At 46.0% G+C, this 21,556-nt stretch overlaps 2 protein-coding genes across 14 annotated transcripts in view; one reads left to right on the top strand and one right to left on the bottom strand.

Annotated features, from left to right (window-relative positions):
- Window positions 1-21,556, bottom strand: part of SLC31A2 (solute carrier family 31 member 2) — a 543,264-nt gene that overhangs the window by 56,875 nt on the left and 464,833 nt on the right. The gene's annotated exons all lie outside the window — the stretch shown is intronic.
- Window positions 1-21,556, top strand: part of CACNA1B (calcium voltage-gated channel subunit alpha1 B) — a 326,691-nt gene that overhangs the window by 133,329 nt on the left and 171,806 nt on the right. For all 13 annotated transcript variants that reach the window (XM_079961868.1, XM_079961879.1, XM_079961878.1 and 10 more), the window contains exon 7: window positions 4,098-4,201. In XM_079961868.1, the coding sequence (XP_079817994.1) occupies window positions 4,098-4,201 (104 nt within the window). The remainder of the gene's footprint in view (window positions 1-4,097; window positions 4,202-21,556) is intronic.

The following is a 21,556-nucleotide window of genomic DNA, read 5'->3' as shown; positions in this document are numbered from 1 at the left end:
AAATAAAAAATTAACACCTGGGAAGTTCCCAGCATGCATGGTGATTTCTGGATTTACTTCTGTGTGGAGTTCAACTGGGATGTTACTTCTTTGTATATGTCAGGTCTGTGTGTGTGTACCCCAGAGCTATGTGTGGGAATAAGCTGAAATAAATAATGTGTAAATAGCTTTGCTAATTAGCAGAAGTGGCAAACAAACCTGCAAAAGCTCTGAAGCTCACAAGCGGGACAGAGCTCTTCCTACTTTTGATTCCCAGCACCTGGTATTCACAGGCATACACCAATTGTTGCAAGCATATAAGGGATACCTGTTGCCCACTCAAAATGTGTCCAAGAATCGACAGACGCAGCAGTGGAGAAAAAGAAGGCAAAGTTTATTGCTGAGCAATAAAGACCCAGTGGAATGTTTTCCAAAGCCCGGGCCCTGAAGCCCCTGTGCATTGGGTTTTTATACCTGAGTACAATCAGCATAAAACATGACATATTCATATATTGCAGCAAAATCAAACCAATGAGCGGGCACAAGCTCTTCCTCTGCCCATGTAAAGAATACTTCTGCTTTTCTCAGATGGTGCGTCAATTTGCCCTTTACCCTAATTTTCAGCAATAAAGAGGAAAAGAAACCTATTTGACTGTTAAAACCTGAATAACCCCCACCATCTGCTATCGGCTTAGAACATTGCATTGTGGCTGACTGCTTTTTCCTGTTCCCCAACCCACCCCCCTCTCGTGAGCCCAAGAAGCCGTCTGGAGTAGGTTCCCTATAGAAAAATGCCAACACATCATATTTATTGTTTCCTTCAAGCACAATAGCAGGGCAGAGAGAGAAATAGGGCAGAGGGCAACTTTTGGATTTTTAAGATTTAAGCACTTTTGCTCTGCTGAAGCTTTAGCGATTCAAACATCATTAGGATACATGGATAAAAAAAATCACCATTAGGATAAATGGTTATATATGGATATATGATTATATAGAAATCATAAAGATAAAATTCTTCCAGGTGGTCTTGCCACACAATCTTTGGGGATAAGAGTGCATTTTCACTTTCCCTCCAATGCATCTGATGTGACTAGTGGTGCTGATCAAGGTCATGGGTTCGATCCCCTTACAGTCCTCCTCCATTGCAAGGGGTTGGACTAGATGATCCTTGGGGTTCCTTCCAGCTCTACAATTCTATGATTCTATGAAGTAAATTGTCTGTTCACTGGAAAGCTGAACAACCTCAGAGAACCTTGTCTAGCTCTCTCTAAGTCAGAGGCTATCTTAAAAACAGCAAAAAAATTACCATTGGGTCAAGTAGATTATTTGATATAACAGTGACCGTTAAACAGAGAATATTTGTCTTTTGGTGCTCTCTGGATGTTCTGGGGTGGAGCACATTTCTGTTATTGGGCAGGATCTCCTCCATCAGTCACAGAGCTAGAAGGAAATGATGTTGTGGAGGGCAAGGTTTGCCTCATACAGGCCTTGTGTGCCTGTGCTGCTCTCTGAGGTGGTGAACATCCCGTGTGAATATCTGAAGGCAGTTGAGGATGGATGGTAATTAACGGATTGAGGTTGACTCCCAACAAGACAGAAGTACTGTTTTTGGGAGGGTGGACAGGTGTGGGGAACATCCTGGCCCTGAATGAGGTAACTGTGCCTCTAGTCTAAAGGACCAGGTGAGACCCTACCTTCCCATGCACTGTCTTGCCAGAGTGGTACATGCTCTGGCAATCTTCCACTTAGACTCCTGCAATGTGCTCTACATGGGGCTACCTTTGAAGGTGACTTGGAAACTCCAACTAATCCAGAATGCAGCTGCCAAACTGGTGACAGTGAGCGGCTGCCAGAGCCATGTAACACCAGAGTCCTAAAGGATCTACACTGGCTCACAGTACGTTTCTGAGCACAATTCAAAGTGTTGGTGCTGACCTGTAAAGCCCTAAACAGCCTCGGCCCAGTATACCTAAAGGGGGCATCTCCACCCCCATCGTTCCAGCTCGACACTGAGGTCCAGCTCCAAGGGCCTTCTGGCAGTTCCCTCACTGCAAGAAGTGAGGTTACAAGGAACCAGGCAGAGGGCCTTCTCGGTAGTGGCACCCGCCCTGTGGAACACCCTCCCACCAGATGTCAAAGAGAACAACAACTATCAGACTTTTAGAAGACATCTGAAGGCAGCCCTGTATTGGCAAAAATTTTATGCTTCTTCCTTTTCTCCATCCTGAATCTTCCAATATCTGCTTCAGTGGATGGCCTTGCATTCTAGTATTATGGCAGAGTGACAAAAAGCACTTCTCTCTTAACCTTCACCATGCCATTCATACTTTTACAGACCCCTGTCATGTCACCTATTACTCACATTTCTCTCCTCATGGGAGAGTTGCTCCATCCCTGATTTTACCTAGGAGCACTCAGCTCCTCATCGTGGAACCAGCTTTTGGCCATCACAGGATTGTGTTTGACTGGTGGTAGTGTGTGGATCATGGCAAGAAATTAGATGGCCAGCATTGAGTGAGCTCCAGTACAGCAATTATTTTTCTTAATAGAATGTTTGTTCTTAAGCAGCAAGATGATATGCAATATCAATGGGATGTATGTAACTCTTAAATGCATGATGTAATTCTCCCCACCCCCCCATGCAGTGCAGATGTCCGGAGCCTCCCAAGTGTTTTACAATGTGAAACACCATCAGAGCATTGAAAGTATTTCCATTTTCCATCTCCATTGTATCTGATTAGTTCTGTGGTTGGGTTGGGAGTTGAGTGACAAAAACAAGTCACCCAAGCATTAAACCATTAAAGTATTTTAAGGGAAGGCATAAAAATTGATTTTGCTTCATGGCTCCCAGCCCTTAGTGAAGGAGTCAGCACAAGATCCCTTATCCATCACCCTCTAATGGGGTGAGGATGGAAGCTGGTCCTTAGAACCATAAGGTTGCCGCCAACAGTGTGCTGCTCAGGGTTGACCTACTGAAATGTCCCTCGGTGAGTCATGGCCATCAATTCCAGTGGGTCTACTCTGAATAGGACTAATATTGACTACTGCCCACAGAGATTGAGAGGGACCTTGGAAATAATCTGATCTAGCTAGGAGGCAGATAGAGAAGTCTGGAGGGCTGTTATTCAGCCATCAAGGCTGAGGTTGCTCACCCATGGTGTGGGCACCCATCTGTCTCAAGAGACAAAAGAGTGTACATCCAGGCGTGAGGTCTAAATGCTGCATTAGAAGCACTGAAGCAATTTCTGTGGGAGGCAAGCCTTGGCAGTGTGTATGTATGGACAACAAGACACCCCTCTCAACTTCACTGATGTGGTCCCAAGGAAATCAGAGCAATATGTTTGGCACCAGCTTAACTGCAGGAGTTGCTGGAAGGAAGTGAACAAGGCCTTAGGGATTCCACGCTGAATTTGTGTAGGGTTTACTCCTTAGCTTTTTCTTCTCCTGAATATGTCCCACAAGGCAGTGGAGGTTTAGTGTTAGAGTTTTCCTTCTCCTAGATGGGCTACCCTCCCATGTTCATGAGCCCCATCTGCCTCTCACTTCCCTCTATAGCATGTACAAAAACTGACCACTTCTTGACCACTGGACTGACTATTGCTCCCGTCCTCTCAATCTGGGAGAGCCTGGGAAGTCCCCTGATGTAACAAGTAGTGAAGTGCAGGGCTTTTTTCATCTGGAACTCACCAGAACTGAGTTCTGGCACCTCTTTGGTGCATTCAAGCACCAATTTGTTGTGTTCCAGCAGCTGTATAGTGGGAAGGTGCCCAGAGCTGCGTGTCCGAGTCTTTGGGCTGCATGCCGCTCATGGCTTTGTGTTGGAGGCTGTGGGGCAGCATGTTGGAGTCGACACTGAAATGCGGCTGCAGTGATGCTCATAGTGGGGTGATTGAGCGGAGACGCATTCCTGCCCCAAAAGCATTGTCCCCCCCCCTAAATAAAGCTCAACAGCTTTGGCTCTGTCAAAAAAACCTGAGCGTTCCTGCACCCCATTTTCTAGGGAAAAAAGCACTGCTGAAGTGTAGTATTAAAAAAATCCTTGGTTAATTGTATGTTGGACATGTGGGTTTGGATTAAAGTCTCTTTCTCCTCTCCCCCTTTTCTCTGTCTTTCTCCAGACTAACGATGCCGCAGGGAATATGTGGAACTGGCTTTACTTCATCCCCCTCATCATCATCGGCTCTTTCTTCATGCTCAACTTGGTCCTTGGTGTCCTATCAGGGTAAGGACCCAGTTTCTTTTCCACTAATGATAAGAGGGAGAAGGCAGGGAGCTGTCTTATATCGAGTCAGACCACCAGGTCCATCTAGCACAGTATTGCCAGCACAGGCTGGCAGTGACTCTCCAGGGTCTCTTGCAGCCTGTCTTGGTTATGCCAGAGATTGAACCTAGAAGCTTCTCCATGCAAGGCAAAAGCTTTACCTCTGTGCTCACACATAGGAAGTTATATTATACTGTAATACCATCGGTCCATTTTTATTTATTTATTTATTTGCTTGTTGGTAATCCACACTTTCCTTAAAAAAACAACAACACACACATCAGGGTGGTGTGCAACTTTTTTTTTATTGCCTGAAGAAAATTATACAGACAGCAAAATGAAGAAGCCTAAATTAACATTGCCTTCTACTGATAAGAAATAATAATAACTATTACAATAATGAAAATACTAAAAATACACTTACTTCCCCTTTTGAACTTCTATTCTGGTTACAATATATTACTATTCTATAAGAATCTATTATATTCCTTGCTGTCCCATATATTATTTTATTTCCCAAATTCAACCTAACCCTCCCCTCCTCCCCACTGCTTCCCTTCACCTGTGTGAGATCTTCCCATCATAATATTTTTTCCCTAGTTGCTTTAACAAAATAGAATAACATGAAAGCTGTTAAATTATAATTACTTCTTTTGTGCTTACACGCTTAACAATTGCCTGTTAAGAGTTCTGCTGTGCAACTTACAAAAATAAAATCAGCATAAAAACATCAATAAAAATTGATTGGTTAAAAAAGAGAAATAAAGAAAATATATTGCAAAGGCCTGTCTAAAGAATATATTTTCAAAGGGCATCTGAAAAAAGGGAGGGGTGGCTTGCAGCTCTTTCTGGTTGCAGGTGAACAGCAAGGTTGAAGTGCCGCCAAAGAGGAGCAGGTCCAAAGGGCTCTTTTAAGTGAGCCCACAGCCTTAGGATGTGCTCTATCAAGCCAATACCTGGAACCAACTCAGTTATGCAGAATTCCATTTCCGCTACAGCTCTTTCCAGTTGCATAGTAAATATTTGGAATCAGGTGAAGTCTTTGGAAGAGAAGGCTCTCAAGTACCCAGTTGGCCTGGGGGTGGAGAAGGAAAAAGATATAAGGCTGGAAAAATCAGATCCCCCCCTTTTTAATGCATGTCAGACAAGTAAATAATGCTCAGTTGATTAATCCATTGAGCGTTCGTTGACAATGAATTGGATCTGTATGTGCCTGCATTTGTGAAAAGGAACCAGAGGATGATCCAAGTGAACTGTGGGGGTGGGGGGGAGGGAGGCCGCTGGTGTTGTTCTGTAATTCAAGAGTTCATACCGTGCTCTAGTAGCCAGGGTCTGTGGCAGATAGGAATGAATGAATCTGCCTGTTTCCCTTTCTCTCAGTCTCTTGATTTTCCAGACTTTTAGTTTGGTTCACTGCAGTTCTTCCTCATTTTGCAATTAAATGAAAAGGTCTTAAGTTTCATCAGCATTTTGGTGCAAATTTCTCTTGTTATACAGAATTTTGCATCCAGTTTTGGGTTTTGTCTAATGTGGTGCATTTCTGATCTGTCATTCACTAATGCAGTGGTGGGGAAGCCTTTTCACCCTCTGGATGCTGCTGGACTGCAGCTCCCATCAGCTTTGGCTATTGGCTGTGACGGCTGGGGCTGATGGGAGTTGGAGTTCTATCACAAACTAAACAACTCAGTATGTGGTTTACGAAAATTCATTTAAAATATTGTATGACATTTCAATACCTTCTTTTACACGAAATCTTTAATAATATATACAAGTGCCAAAATAATCATGACATGCACAACTCAGTATCTCAAAGCCAAACAGTCCAAATATTCCTGAAATAAGTCTAGGAGAACAACTCTCTATGTGTATACTTGTGCTGGTTGCGATCCCAATGGAACTCCGGCACATACACATGGGAGATGTTCAGCAGCATCTGGAGGGCCAAAGGTTCCTCCACCCCAGGTTAATGTGTGTATCTTTAGTCATGCATTCCCCTAGTATGTACATTTTTGCATGCATTATTTGGTTGGGGAACATCATCACAAAATTTAGAGATTTCATCATAGCCATCTTCAAATAGCTAAAGGGCTGTCCCATGGAAGATGGAGCAAGCTTGTTTTCTCCTGCTCTGGAGGGTAGAACCTGAAACAATAGATTCAAGTTACAAGAAAGGAGACTCAGATTAAGCATTAGGAAAAACTTTCTGACAGTAAGAGCTGTTTGACAGTGGAACAGGCTCCCTTGGGAGCTGGTGGACTCTCCTTCCTTGGAGGTTTTTAAGCAGAAGTTGGATGGTCATTTGTCATGGATAGCTCAACTGATATTCCTGCATTGCAGGGGGTTGGACTAGATGACCATTGCGGTCCCTTCTAACAATACTATGATTCATCTGTCCTAGCCATTTTACACAGTATGATACCATTTTGAACAGTCATGGTTGCTCCCCAAAATCCTGGGCAACTGTAGTTTGCTAAGGGTGTTGAGGGTTGTTAGGAAACCCCCTATTTCCTCCCACAGAGACCTATGATTCCCAGCATTTCCTGGGAATGGGGATTGATTGCTAAACCATTCTGGGAATTGTAGCTATGGGTGAACACTTTTTAACAAACTACAGCTCCCAGGTTTCTTTGGAGGAAGCCATGGCTTCTTAAAGTAGAATGATGCTGCTTTAAATGTATAGTGGCAGAGGGGCCTTAGATAGGTTCACATTAAAATCCTAATTGAATCAAATTCATCTTCTATCTCTAGTGGTGACGGTGGCAGAATCTCTAAGTGCCTGATTGATTGAGCCAGGGCCTGGTCCTTCCTGAGATAAATGCCAGCTATTAGTGAGTTCTAGCATCCAGGCTAGCAGGGTCTCTTCTTTCTAGATGCAACCAGGAAGCTGAACTAACCTCTCTTCTTTTCTCAACATGGGTTCGGATATTGTGCATGGATAACCAGCATGGTGCCATCCAGGTTTTGGGCCACAGATCCCATATTCCCTGACAGTTGGCCACACTTCCTGGGGATGATCGTAGCTTTAGTTCAACAATGGCTGGCCACAGGTTCCCCACCCCTGGGGAAGCTGCCCAAAAGACACAGGTGTGGTATGGTTGCATCCAGTCTCAGCTTTTCAGTTCACATTCTTGTACACAGCTATTTTTCATGAAGTGATAAAACTGTCATGATATCTCAACTTCACACCCTCCTGCAGTCTTTCTAGTCACTGAGATGTGTCTAATAATAATAATAATAATAATAATAATAATAATAATTTATACCCCACCCATCTGGCTGAGTTTCCCCAGCCACTCTGGGCAGCTCCCAATCAAGTGTTAAAAACAATACAGCTTTAAATATTAAAAACTTCCCTAAACAGGGCTGCCTTCAGATGTCTTTTAAAGATAGTATAGCTGCTTATTTCCTTCACATCTGAAGGGAGGGTGTTCCACAGGGCGGGCGCCACTACCAAGAAGGCCCTCTGTCTGGTTCCCTGTAACCTCACTTCTCGCAATGAGGGCACCGCCAGAAGGCCCTCAGTGCTGGATCTCAGTGTTGAACTCTGATAATGCCTCTTGCTTGCCTAGATGGAGGATAGAGGGGTGGCAAGAGAATGTATGTAGAAACTAGCCTAATGTACAATGCTGAAGTTTACATTCATTGCTCCATTCACTTTTACTTCTGGCCCTGTTCTACCACTGGCATGTGTGTCCCCCCCCCCCCCCCCCAACGATTATCCTGAAAGGAATGCAGCCCTTGAGCTGAATAATGTTCCCCACTCTTACTGTGCATTATTTTCGCAAATAGACCACTCTACATTATTTTCTGAGCTTCAGAAATGAGTAATGACCTAAGGTAATGTTTGCATCCTGCACTTAGGTCTATAGTGTTCCTAAAACAGATTTATAATTAACCTCCCTCATCTCTGTTCATTTCAACATCATAAACAAGACCTATGTTTCTCCCTCTGTTTCCTGGAACATAATTACTAACTAACAAGCATCATCCAGTGACCCATCCCGTCTAAGGCGCTGTTCTTTGTTTTCATCGTACTGAGATACAGGGCACTTTGACCTTGTTATGCTGATGGTGGGTGGTGGAAGTGGTAAGAGCGGGATGGAAAGTAGCAAAAAGCAGAAGTAAAGTTGGGCGAGGGGAAATGTGGCTCAAATGAGAGACAAAAAAGGTGACCTTAACCTATGTTTTTAAGTATCTGTGACGCAGGTATCCCCAAATACTTTCAGTCTGAACATACAGTTCCTACTGCTTTATTTAATAAACTTCCCCCATCTAACTCATTAGGCAGAGAACTTGACTTGCCAACTAATTTACTGCTTCTGCTTCTCTGCCTTTAGCAGCAGTTTGTCATGAAAATAAAATATGCATCATGGAAAAGTTTTCCTAACAGCAGTATAGAGAATGCAGACAAAGTGTCCCCTATCAAATGTCTATGTGCCAAGATGCTGTTAAAGGCACTGGAACACAGCTAGTAAAAACAAGCAGGCAACCATATAAACTGGGGTTGTGCACATGCCCCATACTCTGATCTGATAGAGGACCCAATCTGGCAGTTTGGATTGGTCTCAATTTGACATTGGCTGATCCAACCTAGAACTGGTCCCCAAACTGATTCAGGGGTCAGTCCTAATGCTCAATTAGGGTCTAAAACCCTATTGATAAACATGTGGCCAGGAGGGGTGGGAGAAGAAGGAGAGGCTGTTTCTCCTTCCCCTTCTCCTGACTGCAATACAGAGAGCAGGACTGAACCTAAGTTGGGGATTCAGTCCTCAGTTTGGCTACGCATGCATGTTGCCTACCTGGAAATAGGCATATGCAACCGAAATGAAGTGCAGGGCTGTTTGAAAGCCCTTTTGCACACTGTTTCATGGTACTCTTTGCAGAGGCTGTCACCTGCCTCATCTCCCACACCCCTGTTGCCTGTATGCCAGCCCTGAATCACTCTGGGAAGGCCAACCCAATTTGGGGTGATCCCAAGCTGTCTCAGCCTGATCTGGCCAAACTGCAAACCAATCCAAATCAGCCCCGATCTGATGCATAGCCCAAACATATACTATCCCCAGGACCTCTCTCAGTGTCCTATCCCGTCCAACATTTCCCAACCCAAATAGGGGGCACCCCCCCCAGGCCACCTCCATCCTAGACCACCTCCATCCCCACTGCCACCCGCAGGTGTGCCCAGGCCACACCACTATGACACCACCTGCAAGTTCGCTGCCCGCCTACCACGTTACCTTCCATGGCTCTCCTCTGCTGCCTCCACCATGACAAGACCGAGGCCCACTGCAGCTGCTTCCATATTTCCAGAAGTGTGGCCCGGCTTCTTTGAGTATGTTTGTGGCTGCAGCAGGCCTCAATGGAGGTCTCACAGCAGCAGCGGCAGAATAGTTGGGACATCTGAGATTTGAAACAGAATCTGAGACGTCCTGCTCAAAGTGGGACAGGTGGCAAGTATGTGTCTAGGAGGGGAAACGTTTTGTGTGTTCTTGGTGACTTCCTACAATACTCTTTTTTCTTTACCTCCAAAGGAGGTTGTGCTAGTGGCTAGGGAATGCCCTCTTGGGATGTGTGTGTGTGTGTGGGGGAATTTGTTTGAAAAATGTGTTGAAAAATATTGACTTCGAGCAGTGATTTGTCAACTTTTGGCTTGCTGGGGAACAGCATCACCAGATTTAGAGAAAGTTGAATTGCAAAGAATAGTTGGGGCTTGGTTTGCATATTGCATATGAAACCTCAAGCTTGGGGGGCCAAATGCCTCTCTGTTTGGCCCCTGGGACTCTCCCCAGGACAGACCTCTTTTCCATACCACATCTCTCACCATCCCTGAATGTTTTTGCCTGGCTGGCTTGTGTCCTGGAACTATGCCGATGCCTCTTCCTTGCCTGGATGGAGGATAGAGAAGGATGTGTGAATAAATTTATATTTGTGGTTCCACCCCCTGTTGCTTCTGGACCCACCCACCACTGGCACGTGCCTCCCCTCCAGATGATTACCTAGTAGAAAATACAGCCCTCAGGCTGAAAAAGATTCCGCACTCCTCATGTATTTGTTCAGGAAGCATAAATTAGGTAGCTTCGCATGTAAACACAAACCAAATTAATCCCCCCATATCCCTAATTACTCCCACATCAAGTCTCCAGGGAGACAGTCTTTCTCTGTGTATCGTCCTCTGTACAGACCTCCAAATTGCAGCTGCTCTTCACATAAAAACAACTGGATTACATCATTCTTAGCTGGGATTGGAAGAGAGGTATTTCCTAGCCTTTCACGCAGTGGAGGCTAGTTTTGTTTGGGGAAATGGGGCAGTGCTTCACCAACCTCAGTCTGTCCTCAACCAGCCCTCACTTGCCTTCCTTCTTGCTTACAACCTGTCCATCGAGTTGCCTTCTTCCTTCATATCTTGGTGCTGTTCCTTGGAGAACCCAGCAGGAAGGAGAATGGGGGGAAAAGGTAGAATTAACTGGCTCCACCTGCCATTGGCAGGCATTGAACTTTCATTCATTGGCAGTTTTCAAATTGTGGTTGGATGGCCACCTGTCAGGGATTCTTTAGCTGTGATTGCATTGCAGAGAGTTGGAGTAGATGGCCCTTGATGTTCCTTCCAATCCTACAGTTCTTTGATTCTGTGAATCTCAAACTGTTTCATATTAATTCTGGTCAACCCATGGTGTGGTGAGAGCAGGTTGAGATGGCCTCAGGTTGCACCTGGAGCAATCCAGGCTTGCCAAAATGGTGGCCAGGGGCATGGAGAAGAAGATGCACACAGATAGTATGTGTGCATCTCCTACTTTTCTCTGGGCATGTGTTTGTGTGTGTGTGTGTGTGTGTGTGTGTGTGTAAGGAATGTAAGATGGCACTTTAAAAGAACTCTGTTTGCAAACAGTATGTGTCCATTTGAAATGGCAATATGAAGCACTGGCACTGAGAACTTCATTCCCAGCTTCGGCCTATTCAAACTTCTGATTTCTCACCTTCACCATTATCATTTTTGCCAGCCAAGTGTTCTCCTGGCATACCCATCCCTTCTCAGCAGCTGCTTTTGTGTTGGAGAAGAAAGGCATTTCCCTTCTCCTTGTCTCCAGTATGAATAATTCAGCAGCTGTAGAGTAGCCCTTTGTTCTCCCAGCAGGACTTTCATGTGAGATGCCCAAAGGCTGATGTACGTAAGATGGCATGGCCAAGGCTGTCCTGCTGAGCCCTGTGAAGGCAGGCCCAGGCAGCGGTCCCTCATGGCAATTGACATGACCTGATGCTTCAGCTTCCCTCACCTCAAAAGGGGACCCTCAGGTGGGGTGGCCAAAGCATGTGTGTTTCTTTCACCATCCAGCCTTGTTGAGAGAGAGAGAGAGAACTCCAAGGGGACTAGGACCTTGCATTTAGTTTTCAAGTGATGCTTTCACAAATCCACCAGTCAAAAGCCAAATGGACTTGAAATTAAAGGTTAGGCACTGTCTTGGGAGGGTATTTCAAACTGGGTTTCCACCCATTAGGTTTATGTGTGTGACCTCTTCCAATGCATAGAAATATGAGACGGACTTGACCCTTCTTACCCCAGTATCCTGCTCTCACGGTGGCCAACCAGATGCCTGTGGAAAACCCATAAGCTGTACATGAGCACAACAGCACTCTGCCCACATGTGATTCCCAGAAACTTGTGTTCAGAGGCATAATTTCTCTGAGGCAGAGCACAGCCATCATGGCTAGTAGCTGTTTATAGCCTCCTTCTCCATGATTTTGTCCCATTCTCTTTTTAAGCCTTCCAGAGCGGTGGCCATTACTGTTTCTGGTGGTTGCAGGGAGTTCCACAGGTTAACTATGTGCTGCATGAAGAAATACTCTTTAAATGTTCTGAATCTTCCAGTATTCAGTGTCAATGGATAGCCATGAGTTCTACTGTTATGAGAGAGAAGGAAAAAAACTAAACACTTTATTAATTTTTTTCATGCCATGCATAATTTTATATATTTCTGTCATGCTACCACTTACTCACATTTTCTCTAAAGTAAAAAGTCCCAAATACTGCAGCCTTTCCTCATAGGGGAGTTGCTCCAGCCCCTTGATCAATTTTGGCCATCCTTTTCTGAACCCACAGTAGCAAGAACCAAACCCTCCTCAGGCCACACCTCTCATCAGCCCTGTTCCACACTCTTCTCAAGTGCTTTTACTTTGCCAAAATGCGTCCCTGACAAGCGATGATGCCTCTTCCTTGCCTGGATAGAGAGTCATGTGTGTAGAAACCTTTGTCTTTTGTGTGGCTGGATTGTACCCTTCTGTGCAGAGGTCAGTGTCACACCTGTTTCTCCACCCATTTTTTTGCCTCTGTACCTGACCACCTCTGGCATGCAGAAATTTTCCTATGAGGGGATGTGGGCCTTGAGTTGAAAACATTTGCTCACCAGTGATCTATGCAGATAGATGCAACTGGAATAAGCTCTTCCTCTCCTCCCATACCCTCAAAATCTTGCCCTGGGTATTCCCAAGCAAAGAGAGCACAGGTGCATTGGGCGGAAGTTAAAGCCCAGATTTCCTTTTAGTTGCATCAAAACAGCTGGAATTGCAAAACATCTGCTCATCGCTGGAGTCCCAGGAGGAATTGCACAATACAAAGGATGGGCTATGGTAGGGGAAGATGAAATGTATGGCTCTGAAACCTGAGAATGAATACTCCCCCCACTTCCTGCCCAGACGGAGGATTATCTTTTCATGAATGTGACAAACTGTTAATGCTTGAGCTGAAGCGAAGCAAAGGGAACATTAACTCAGGCCAATTCTGTGTGTGTGTGTGTGTGTTGTACCATCAGGGGCATTTAAAAAAATCATGTTGATCTACATTTGTCGGGTGCCAGAATGGCTTAGCAATCCAGTGTGTGCCATAGAATGCCAAACATCTTCCAACGGTCGCCTGCAGCAAATGCCAGTCAGTGTTGAGTTAGAAAGAATGGGGATGGCATTATTAAACTCTGGAATTGGCTCTCACAAGGGACAGTGAAGGCCCCCAAATTGGACAGCTTTAAAATAGGATCAGGGAGGATAAGGCTATCAATGGCTATTGAGCCTGATAGCCAGTGCTATTTTTCTAGAAAATGAGGTGCCGGAACTCACCATGAACACCTCTCTTGTTCTCTTAGAATGGCAATGGTACCCAACTGAGAGGTGCCAAAACTGAGTTCCAGTGAGGTGAGTTCCGGCTGAAAAAAAGCCATGCTGATAGCTCTGCTCTATTTCTACTGTTAGAGGTGGCAATGCTTCTGAATAGCAGATGCTGGAAACTGCAGGAAAGTAGAGGGTGGTTGTGTTCAGGTCCTGCTTATGGGTTCCCCTTGACCATCTGGTTGGGCCCTCTGAAAACAGAATTTTGGAATAGATGGACCACTGCCCTGCCGGGCTCTTCTTATGCTCCTATGATTACAACTTGGTGGTCGAACACATGCATACCTGGCGTCTCCAGTTAAAAGGTAGCTGGGTAAAGCAGGGGACAGAGAAGACATTCAATGTGGTTTGCATTTTAGTGATAAACTACCCAATTCATACTTCTCGAACCAAGACACAAAACCAAAATAGTTATCCTTTGAAATTAACACTCCTCTGGATTTTATGATGTAGTCCACTAACCAAACAATGTGTACAAAAATGCATATATTTGGGGAAAATGTGTACCCAATTGCACATTAGTGTGTGGTTCCCAGATTTTTTTCAATGAATCTAGGGACACTTTTTTTAAAAAAGCTGAATAGCAACAGGGAGTCAGTAGTGGGGATGGTGAGGCAAAAGACCCTGGGCCCAAGCACACATGCGTATTGTATAAAGATGCAAAGCCCTTCTTTCGCACCCTGTGAAACATAAATGCAGAGTTTTTAAAAAACTGGGCAACAGCCGCCCGCCTGCCCACAACTCCCGAGCCTCCTGCGATCAATCAAAACGAAGGGGGAAAGGGGCAGGAGATCGCACAAGACACATCATATGCACACAAGAGACATCATATGGGGACTTCTGGCGAGGAAAAATGGCGGGCGCCACGGCAGCAAGCAGCTCCTGAAGCCAGCCAGAGACAACCGCGCCACCAGGCTGGCTCTGGGCTACTGAGACTGCCGCTACCATGTTTCCTGGGGACAGATTTGCAAATCTGGGGACATTCAAGGGATGGAATTTGTCCGGTGACAGATTTGCAAATCTAGGGACTGTCCCCAGAAACTGGGGATGTCTGGTAACCCTCCATTAGTGAAAATAACACAACAATTCATTTTGCTAGGGAAAACTGATTGAGACACACACACAGAGAGAATATAACTCAAACCTCATATGAAAGGGGTGTATTTTTGGACAAATCTGTACTAAAATGGTCATGAATGGATTCAAGCTGATTTTTTTTTTGATTTTTTTGTTAAATGTACCAATTGCTCATGAAATGTGCAGCACTGCAGCTGAGACTGGAAAAATGAGAAATTGAGGGAAACAGAAATGGACAGGTACACACATTCCTAGCTCAGGTTGTCTGACTATAGTCTCCATTTCCCCCAATGCTTCTCTCTTCCTATTGAAACAGCTGGCTCTTAGGGATGGGGAGATGTGTCAGGGCTCATCTACATTTCTACTTGTCCCACCACTTTCCCAGGGAAACCCTCTCTTTACTTCCGAATCAGAGCAAATGTCAATCGGGTTTTCTGCAGATTGAGGTTTGCTCCAATTCAGTGGTAAATAGTGGGTTTTCCCAAGGAAAACAGTGGGTCAAGCAAAACACTAGGCAGAAAGCCTTCTTGGTAGTGGTGCCCTCCTTGTGGAGCACCCTCCTTTCAGATGTCAAGAAAATAAAGAACTCCATAACTTTTAGAAGACATCTGAAGGCAACTCTGTATTGGGAAGTTTTGAATGCTTAATATTTTACTTTGTTCTATATATGCTGTAAGCCGCTCAGATTGGGTGTGGTATAAATAATAATAATAATAATAATAATAATAATAATAATAATAATGTCAGGGACTCAGCGGGAGTGCAGGGAGGAGAGGAGATGGAGAGCGAGGGGGAGCAATCCGAGGGCAGCGTAGGAGAATATGACAGCAGCCCGAGAGATTCCATGAGCCTCTCCAGCGAATCGGAAGATTCACAGAAGGGGGCGCCGATGGGCAGGGCAAGGGGTGACCCAAGGGGGACACCCCAGAAGCAAGGGGCCAGCGGGGACTCCCAGAGCAGCAGTTGGAAATCAGGACCAGCTTCCCCACCAGAGCGCAGTGGGGGGGAGGAGTTCCAGGTGTCAGAGCCCACATATGCACCACCAGCGAGAGAAGATGAGTCAGGGTTGACCATGCCTCCATCGGAGAGCGAGTTAACGGTCAAGAGGAAAGTGGCAGGCTGGGCGCGCGCGCCAAGTTCAAAGGTACAGGCGAGAGGCACAGAAGGTAGCCCGGATAGGGAACCAGGTCCTAAAGCCCGCCGGAAGGAGGGGCAAGAATCATCAGGGTCAGCGTCAGAGGAGTCCAGGAAAGATGAGACCCTAGCGGGCAGGAGGGCCCAGAGGAGAAAGGAACTTAGGAAGAGGTGGAGCAAGGCGAGAGTCTTAAACTGGTGTGGAAGGGGAGGAGACTCAGACGGGACTTCGCCGGTCTAAGGTCGAGACGTAGAGCTGCACGCTGCGGCTTTAAAATGGAAACTGAATCTCAATAAAGACTTTTGTACATAGCCACAGCCTAGCGTTGGTCCTCTGTGAGCTGGGACCTGGAGGCAGCTCTGACAAATAATAATAATAATAAGAAGAAGAAACACTTCTTGGACCCATGCTTTCTAGGTGTGGGACAAGCAGGTGTGGATGAGCCATCAGTTTTGGCTTTTTCCTTTTTTTGCAAGTGGGACAGAGGAATGCTGATTGATTTGGAATGATTGGAAGGGTGCATGTATGGGGGGTAATGTATAGCACTCGATTTCTTGCATGGGCTTAACAGTCTTTTGTTTTGGTAAGTGATGTATACATTTTGTTAAATGAAATCAGAAAAACTTTTTAAAAGAATATGGGTGACTAAAGGATTATATTTGGGTAGGCTTGCTGAAATAAAATAGATTGGTACATCGGGTTACAGACGCTTCAGGTTACAGACTCCGCTAACCCAGAATAGTACCTCAGGTTAAGAACTTTGCTTCAGGATGAGAACAGAAATCGTGTGGCGGCAGCAGTGGGAGGCCCCATTAGCTAAAGTGGTACCTCAGATTAAGAACAGTTTCAGGTTAAGAACAGACCTCTGGAACGAATTAAGTTCTTAACCTGAGGTACCACTGAATACCTCTGATTTAAAATGAAGTCTGGTCCATTAGGGCATATGTGGCACATCACCTACCAAGCCCAGTCTGCCCTCAGTCTGGCTCCACAAGCCTAACTTCTTCCTTATGACCAGTTCAAAGGTGTGTGCATAGAATGTCAGATCCCTCCTCCTTTGCAGGGCAGTAAGGAGGAGGATGGAAATAAAAGGCTCTGCCTGCCATTGGCTCTGACTCTACGTACTATTGGCCTCCACTGCCTTCTACCCTGTTAGTCCCAATGAGCACCAGCCTGTGCTGCCAATATATGCTTTATTCGAAGGCGTAGTTGGAGATTGGTGAAACTGGACCCTGCCAAGGATTCCAGAAGTGTGCGCGCAAAAAGTCACCATTGGAGATTGACAGGGAGAGGAAGTGACACTAGACCCCTTTTGGATGTTGCAGGAACCCTTTTGACCTGGCGGGAACACTTTCAAAATACAAGCCTGTGCCTGCTAGGAAACTGGAAGTGCCACTGCTCTCCCCCTCCCCTGTCCCTGTCCCTGCCACCTTTCAATCAAAGCTAGTGAGTTGGCAAAGGTCAGCAGTCATGGGTCAGGAAAGGCTGCTAGCAACAATGAGCCCAAACAACAAATGCTTCCTCTGTCCCCACAAGCATCTCAGGAGGAGGTGGGAGGGCAGAGGCTAGGCAGGAGCACCTCCTGCTCCTGCTGACCAGGATCGTGGCTGACTCTGGGTGGGGTGCCCTCTCTCAAAGCCCACCCCACTCACAGGATACTGGTGCTCTCAGCACAAGAAATGCAGGACCAGGTAGAAAGAGAGCAAGCACCCGCCAAAGCCTGCAGAGGGTTTTCCTCTGCCCTGGATCTGGCGCCATCCAGGCCAGGGGAACCCTGAGCCTGATTCAGCCTGGCAGTGGCCTACCAAGGTACATTGCTGCCCACAGTGCTCCTCTCCAAACCAGGAGGAATAGGAGGAGGAGTGGATCTTGCTGTTCTTTTCTGCCAGGGGTGCCTCAGCTGGAAGTGGACATATTCCATTTGCTGCCCTTGCCTGAGCTCATGAAAGGGCTCATGTCTTCACATGTCCTGCCAGTTCCTCACTCAGAGAAGAGGGTCTCCCCCCTCCACACTTGTTACATGACCATTTAAATCACTAATTACGGCAACCATTTACTGTTAAATATCATTTCATAGGCAAGTGTAAGCCTGTGCACAATGCAACCAGGACTTCCTAAATAATAATAATAATAATAATAATAATAATAATAATAATAATAATAATAATTTATTTATTTATACCCCACCCATCTGGCTGGGCTTCCCCAGCCACTCTGGGCGGCTTCCCAAAAAAATATAAAAAATTAAAATACTCTAATACATCAAACATTAAAAGCTTCCCTGAACAGGGCTGCCTTCAGATGTCTTCTAAAAGTCTGGTAGTTGTTGTTCTCTTTGACCTCTGGTGGGAAGGCGTTCCACAGGGCGGGTGCCACTACCGAGAAGGCCCTCTGCCTGGTTCCCCGTAACTTGGCTTCTCGGAGTGAAGGAATCACCAGTAGGCCCTCAGCGCTGGACCTCAGTGTCCGGGCAGAACGATGGGGGTGGAGACGCTCCTTTAGGTATACAGGACCGAGGCTGTTTAGGGCTTTAAAGGTCAGCACCAACACTTTGAATTGTGCTCGGAAACACGACATACTGGCTCTGACGGACTGGCAGAGGGCAGGGCAGCATTGGTCAGGAAGAAAGGGGAAGTGGAGTGGAGCACAAAGAAGTCTTGGTTGTTTTTATATTTAAAAAATGCTTTGTGCATCCATGTTTAATCTTGCCCCTTTCTAGAATTTATTTATTGCTGTGTGTTTTTCTTTTTGTAAATCTCCCAAAGAATAAAACAAAACAAAACTGGGATTAAGGGGTTTCTCAGGACAATGGGGTGTGTGTGTGTGTGTGTGTGTGTGTGTGCTGTGTCCTATTGGTGTAGCAGTGGTGACAATCACCCTTCTTCAGATAGGAGGACACACACAAACATGGTAGGCTGAGGAGGGTCAGTTGTGGGGAGAGTGAGAAATGTCCCTATTTCATCTGAGGAATGTTAGGGGGGTTGGGAATTTCCTCCACCACTGGCTCTGCACCCCCATTTGGGGCTCTAAGCCCTTTTTTTTTATCTAGTGCCCCTGCCTTATTTCACCCCCCCCCCCCTTTCGCCCTGCCATGCTTGTCTCTGTGCCATTGGGAGATGTTGTGTCATTAACATATATCAGCAGAGTAGAACTATGTCTCTCTTCTTGGACACCGTTCTACAGGCAGCAGCAATAGGTTCCAAATTTAGCATCTTGCAAAACTCATCCATCTCTTTTGGCCTGCTTTAGTGTCCCCACCTGGAGAATTTATTTCAGCTCAACACCTGCTTCATTTGCCAGTTCTGAATGAGCAAGGGGCGGGTGTGTGTGTGGGGTGTGTGTGCGAGATCTGGCAAATGAGTCTTGCTGGATTTGTGCTACTGGCAGGGACACCTTGTACTCTTCTCCCTTTGAGGCCAATTCACAGGTCAAGTAACAGTTTGGCAAGGAAAGATGCCAGCGGAGGCTGCTCCATTAGGGCAAAAAGGGCACTCCTGTATCAATCCCTGGATGCCTTCAGCCACCCCCCACCTGTCTGCCTTCTCATTTACAACCAGTCCAGAGTGTAACTCTGCCTGTCAGCTTCTTCCTCTTTAGTCTCAGCATTGCCCCTTTGGAACTCATCAGGGAGGAGGATGGAGGACAAAACTGGAATTTGTTGTCTCTGTCTGTCACTGGCTCTGGTGTTGCCTAATCTGGGCTCCTTGCCCTACCAGTCCAGTGGGCAGCAGCCACCACGGAAAGACCCACAAGTGAGTCCTGTTACAAAATATAGCACTCTCCCTAACACCTGACAGGGTTCTAGTCACCCATTCCCTCTTGGATACTCCATTCCACACACCCACGCTTTCCCATTTTTCTTTTCCAACTGATACTCAACATTTCATAACATTTTCTCCTTCTTATGTTTTTTTAATGAAGGGTTATTTTATAAGGTTTCCTTTCAAGCTTTCATCCCCTATAGTGATTATTTTAAAATTGTGCTTCTTCCTCCCTGGCATTTAGGGAATGGTTGCAGCTCAGCAGCAGAGCATCTGCTCTGCATGCAGAAGGCCCCAGTTTCTGTCCCTGGCATCTCCACATAGGACTGGAATCGCCCCCTGCCTGAATCACTGGAGAGTCACTGCAGTCAGTGTTGACAATACAGTAATGCCTCCACGAAAGTCTGCCTTGTCTAGCATCCATTCCGGCAAGCATCCGCGGCAAACCTGGAAGTACCGGAACGGGTTACTTCCAGGTTTGCCGCATGTACAGAAGTGCTACATTGTGCTTCACGCATGCGCAGAAGCACAAACCGCTCTGCGTGTGTGTGCAGATGCAGCACTTTGCCCTGTGTCCTTTTCGGCTAGCGGTTAGGGCTCTGGAACATATCTCAGCTGCAAAATGAGGTACGACCACTGAATCAGAAGGACCCAATGGTCTAGTTCAGAATAAGGCACTTTCTTATGTTACTCTTTGTGTGGTGGTACCTCTCTCACAGTGGCCCAACTTGGGCACTCACTGCCTGAGTTTGCTGTTAGAGGGCAGGGCATGACGACTTAGTCTTCTGTTTTCTCCCACAAAACATACTTCAAGTTTGACCCCTTGGATCATACCTGGGGCCTGTCTAGCTGCCTGACGACCTGCCTCTCTGTCTGGGTCTACTTCTCTGTTCCACACTATTTGCCCTTTGGAATATTTGCTTGGCAATAGGCCGCAAAGTATTTACTTGGCAACACTTTCTGGCTTGGAATCTATGGGCATGCTCAGGAAAGATGTGGCCTACTCTGAAAATGAGGGACATTTGGACACCACACTCTACAAGCCTGCCTTCCAGAATCCATTTTATATTGGGCCCAAGTCCCTCCAGAGTCTAGGCCAAGCTGAAATGGATTTGTTTTGGCCTGTGCTTCCCTTGACCCCCGAAGCTTGCTGCTTATTAAAAGCTTAAATTTTCAAAAGGAACCCAAGGCATCTAACAAATCCAAATGTCACACAATACAGTGGTACCTCTGGTTGCGAACGGGATCCGTTCCGGAGCCCTGTTCGCAACATGAGCAGAATGCAACCCATGTCTGCGTGTGCACGGGTCACGATTTGCTGCTTCTGCGCGTACGCATGACATCATTTTGAGTTTCTGCACATGCACGAGCAGCGAAACCCGGAAGTAACCCTTTCCGGTACTTCTGGGTCGCCGCAGGACACAACCTGAAAAGATTTAACCTGAAGCAAACCTAACAAGAGGTATGACTGTATTAAAATATATTGCGGTCCACCTCTCTAGCCCCAGTTGGAAGATCTGAAAATGGACATTAAAGAAAATAACCACCTGCATCAGAAATCAGTGGAAAAAAGAAAGTCAGCCAAAGTATTTTTTTTTTAAAGCCACCTAACAATGTAGTGACGGGCCTTAGAGACACCTCCCTTGGCCAGGCATTTTGCAGGATGGGGCCACCACAAAAAAAGCCCTGGCCCCAGTTACCACCAGCCATGTTTCACAGAGGGATCCTGGCTTTTAATGATAGCCCTCTCCTCCATGCATTTGTTTAACCCTCTTTTAAAGCCGCTCCAGTTTGTGGCCATCACTGCTTCCCATGGGAGTGGATTTCGTAGGTTAACTATGCTCTGTGTGAAGAAGGACAATCTTTGATCTCTCCCGAATCTTCCAACATTCAACTTCATTGGGTGTCCACAAGTTCTAGCGTTAATGAGAGGGGGAGAAAAACTTTTTCGCTGTGCAATTTCTCCATGTCATGCATATGTTTATACATTGTATTCAGTGCTCCCCCCCCCCGAAAAATAGGTGCTGTTTCTCACCATGAAGTTATTACAGTAAGTGACACACTTTTTAACAGCAACAAAAAGAGATGCTGGTACTGTGCACTCTTGAGTATCCCCTGGAAAATAAAATCACTGCTTGTATCATGTTACAGTGGTGCCCCGCAAGACGAACGCCTCGCAAGACGGAAAACCCG

Source organism: Podarcis cretensis, assembly GCF_951804945.1.
Source record: "Podarcis cretensis genome assembly, chromosome: Z".
Classification (NCBI taxonomy): domain Eukaryota; kingdom Metazoa; phylum Chordata; class Lepidosauria; order Squamata; family Lacertidae; genus Podarcis; species Podarcis cretensis.
Note: the sequence above shows the minus strand (reverse complement) of the source record. Positions and strands in the feature narration are given on the sequence as shown.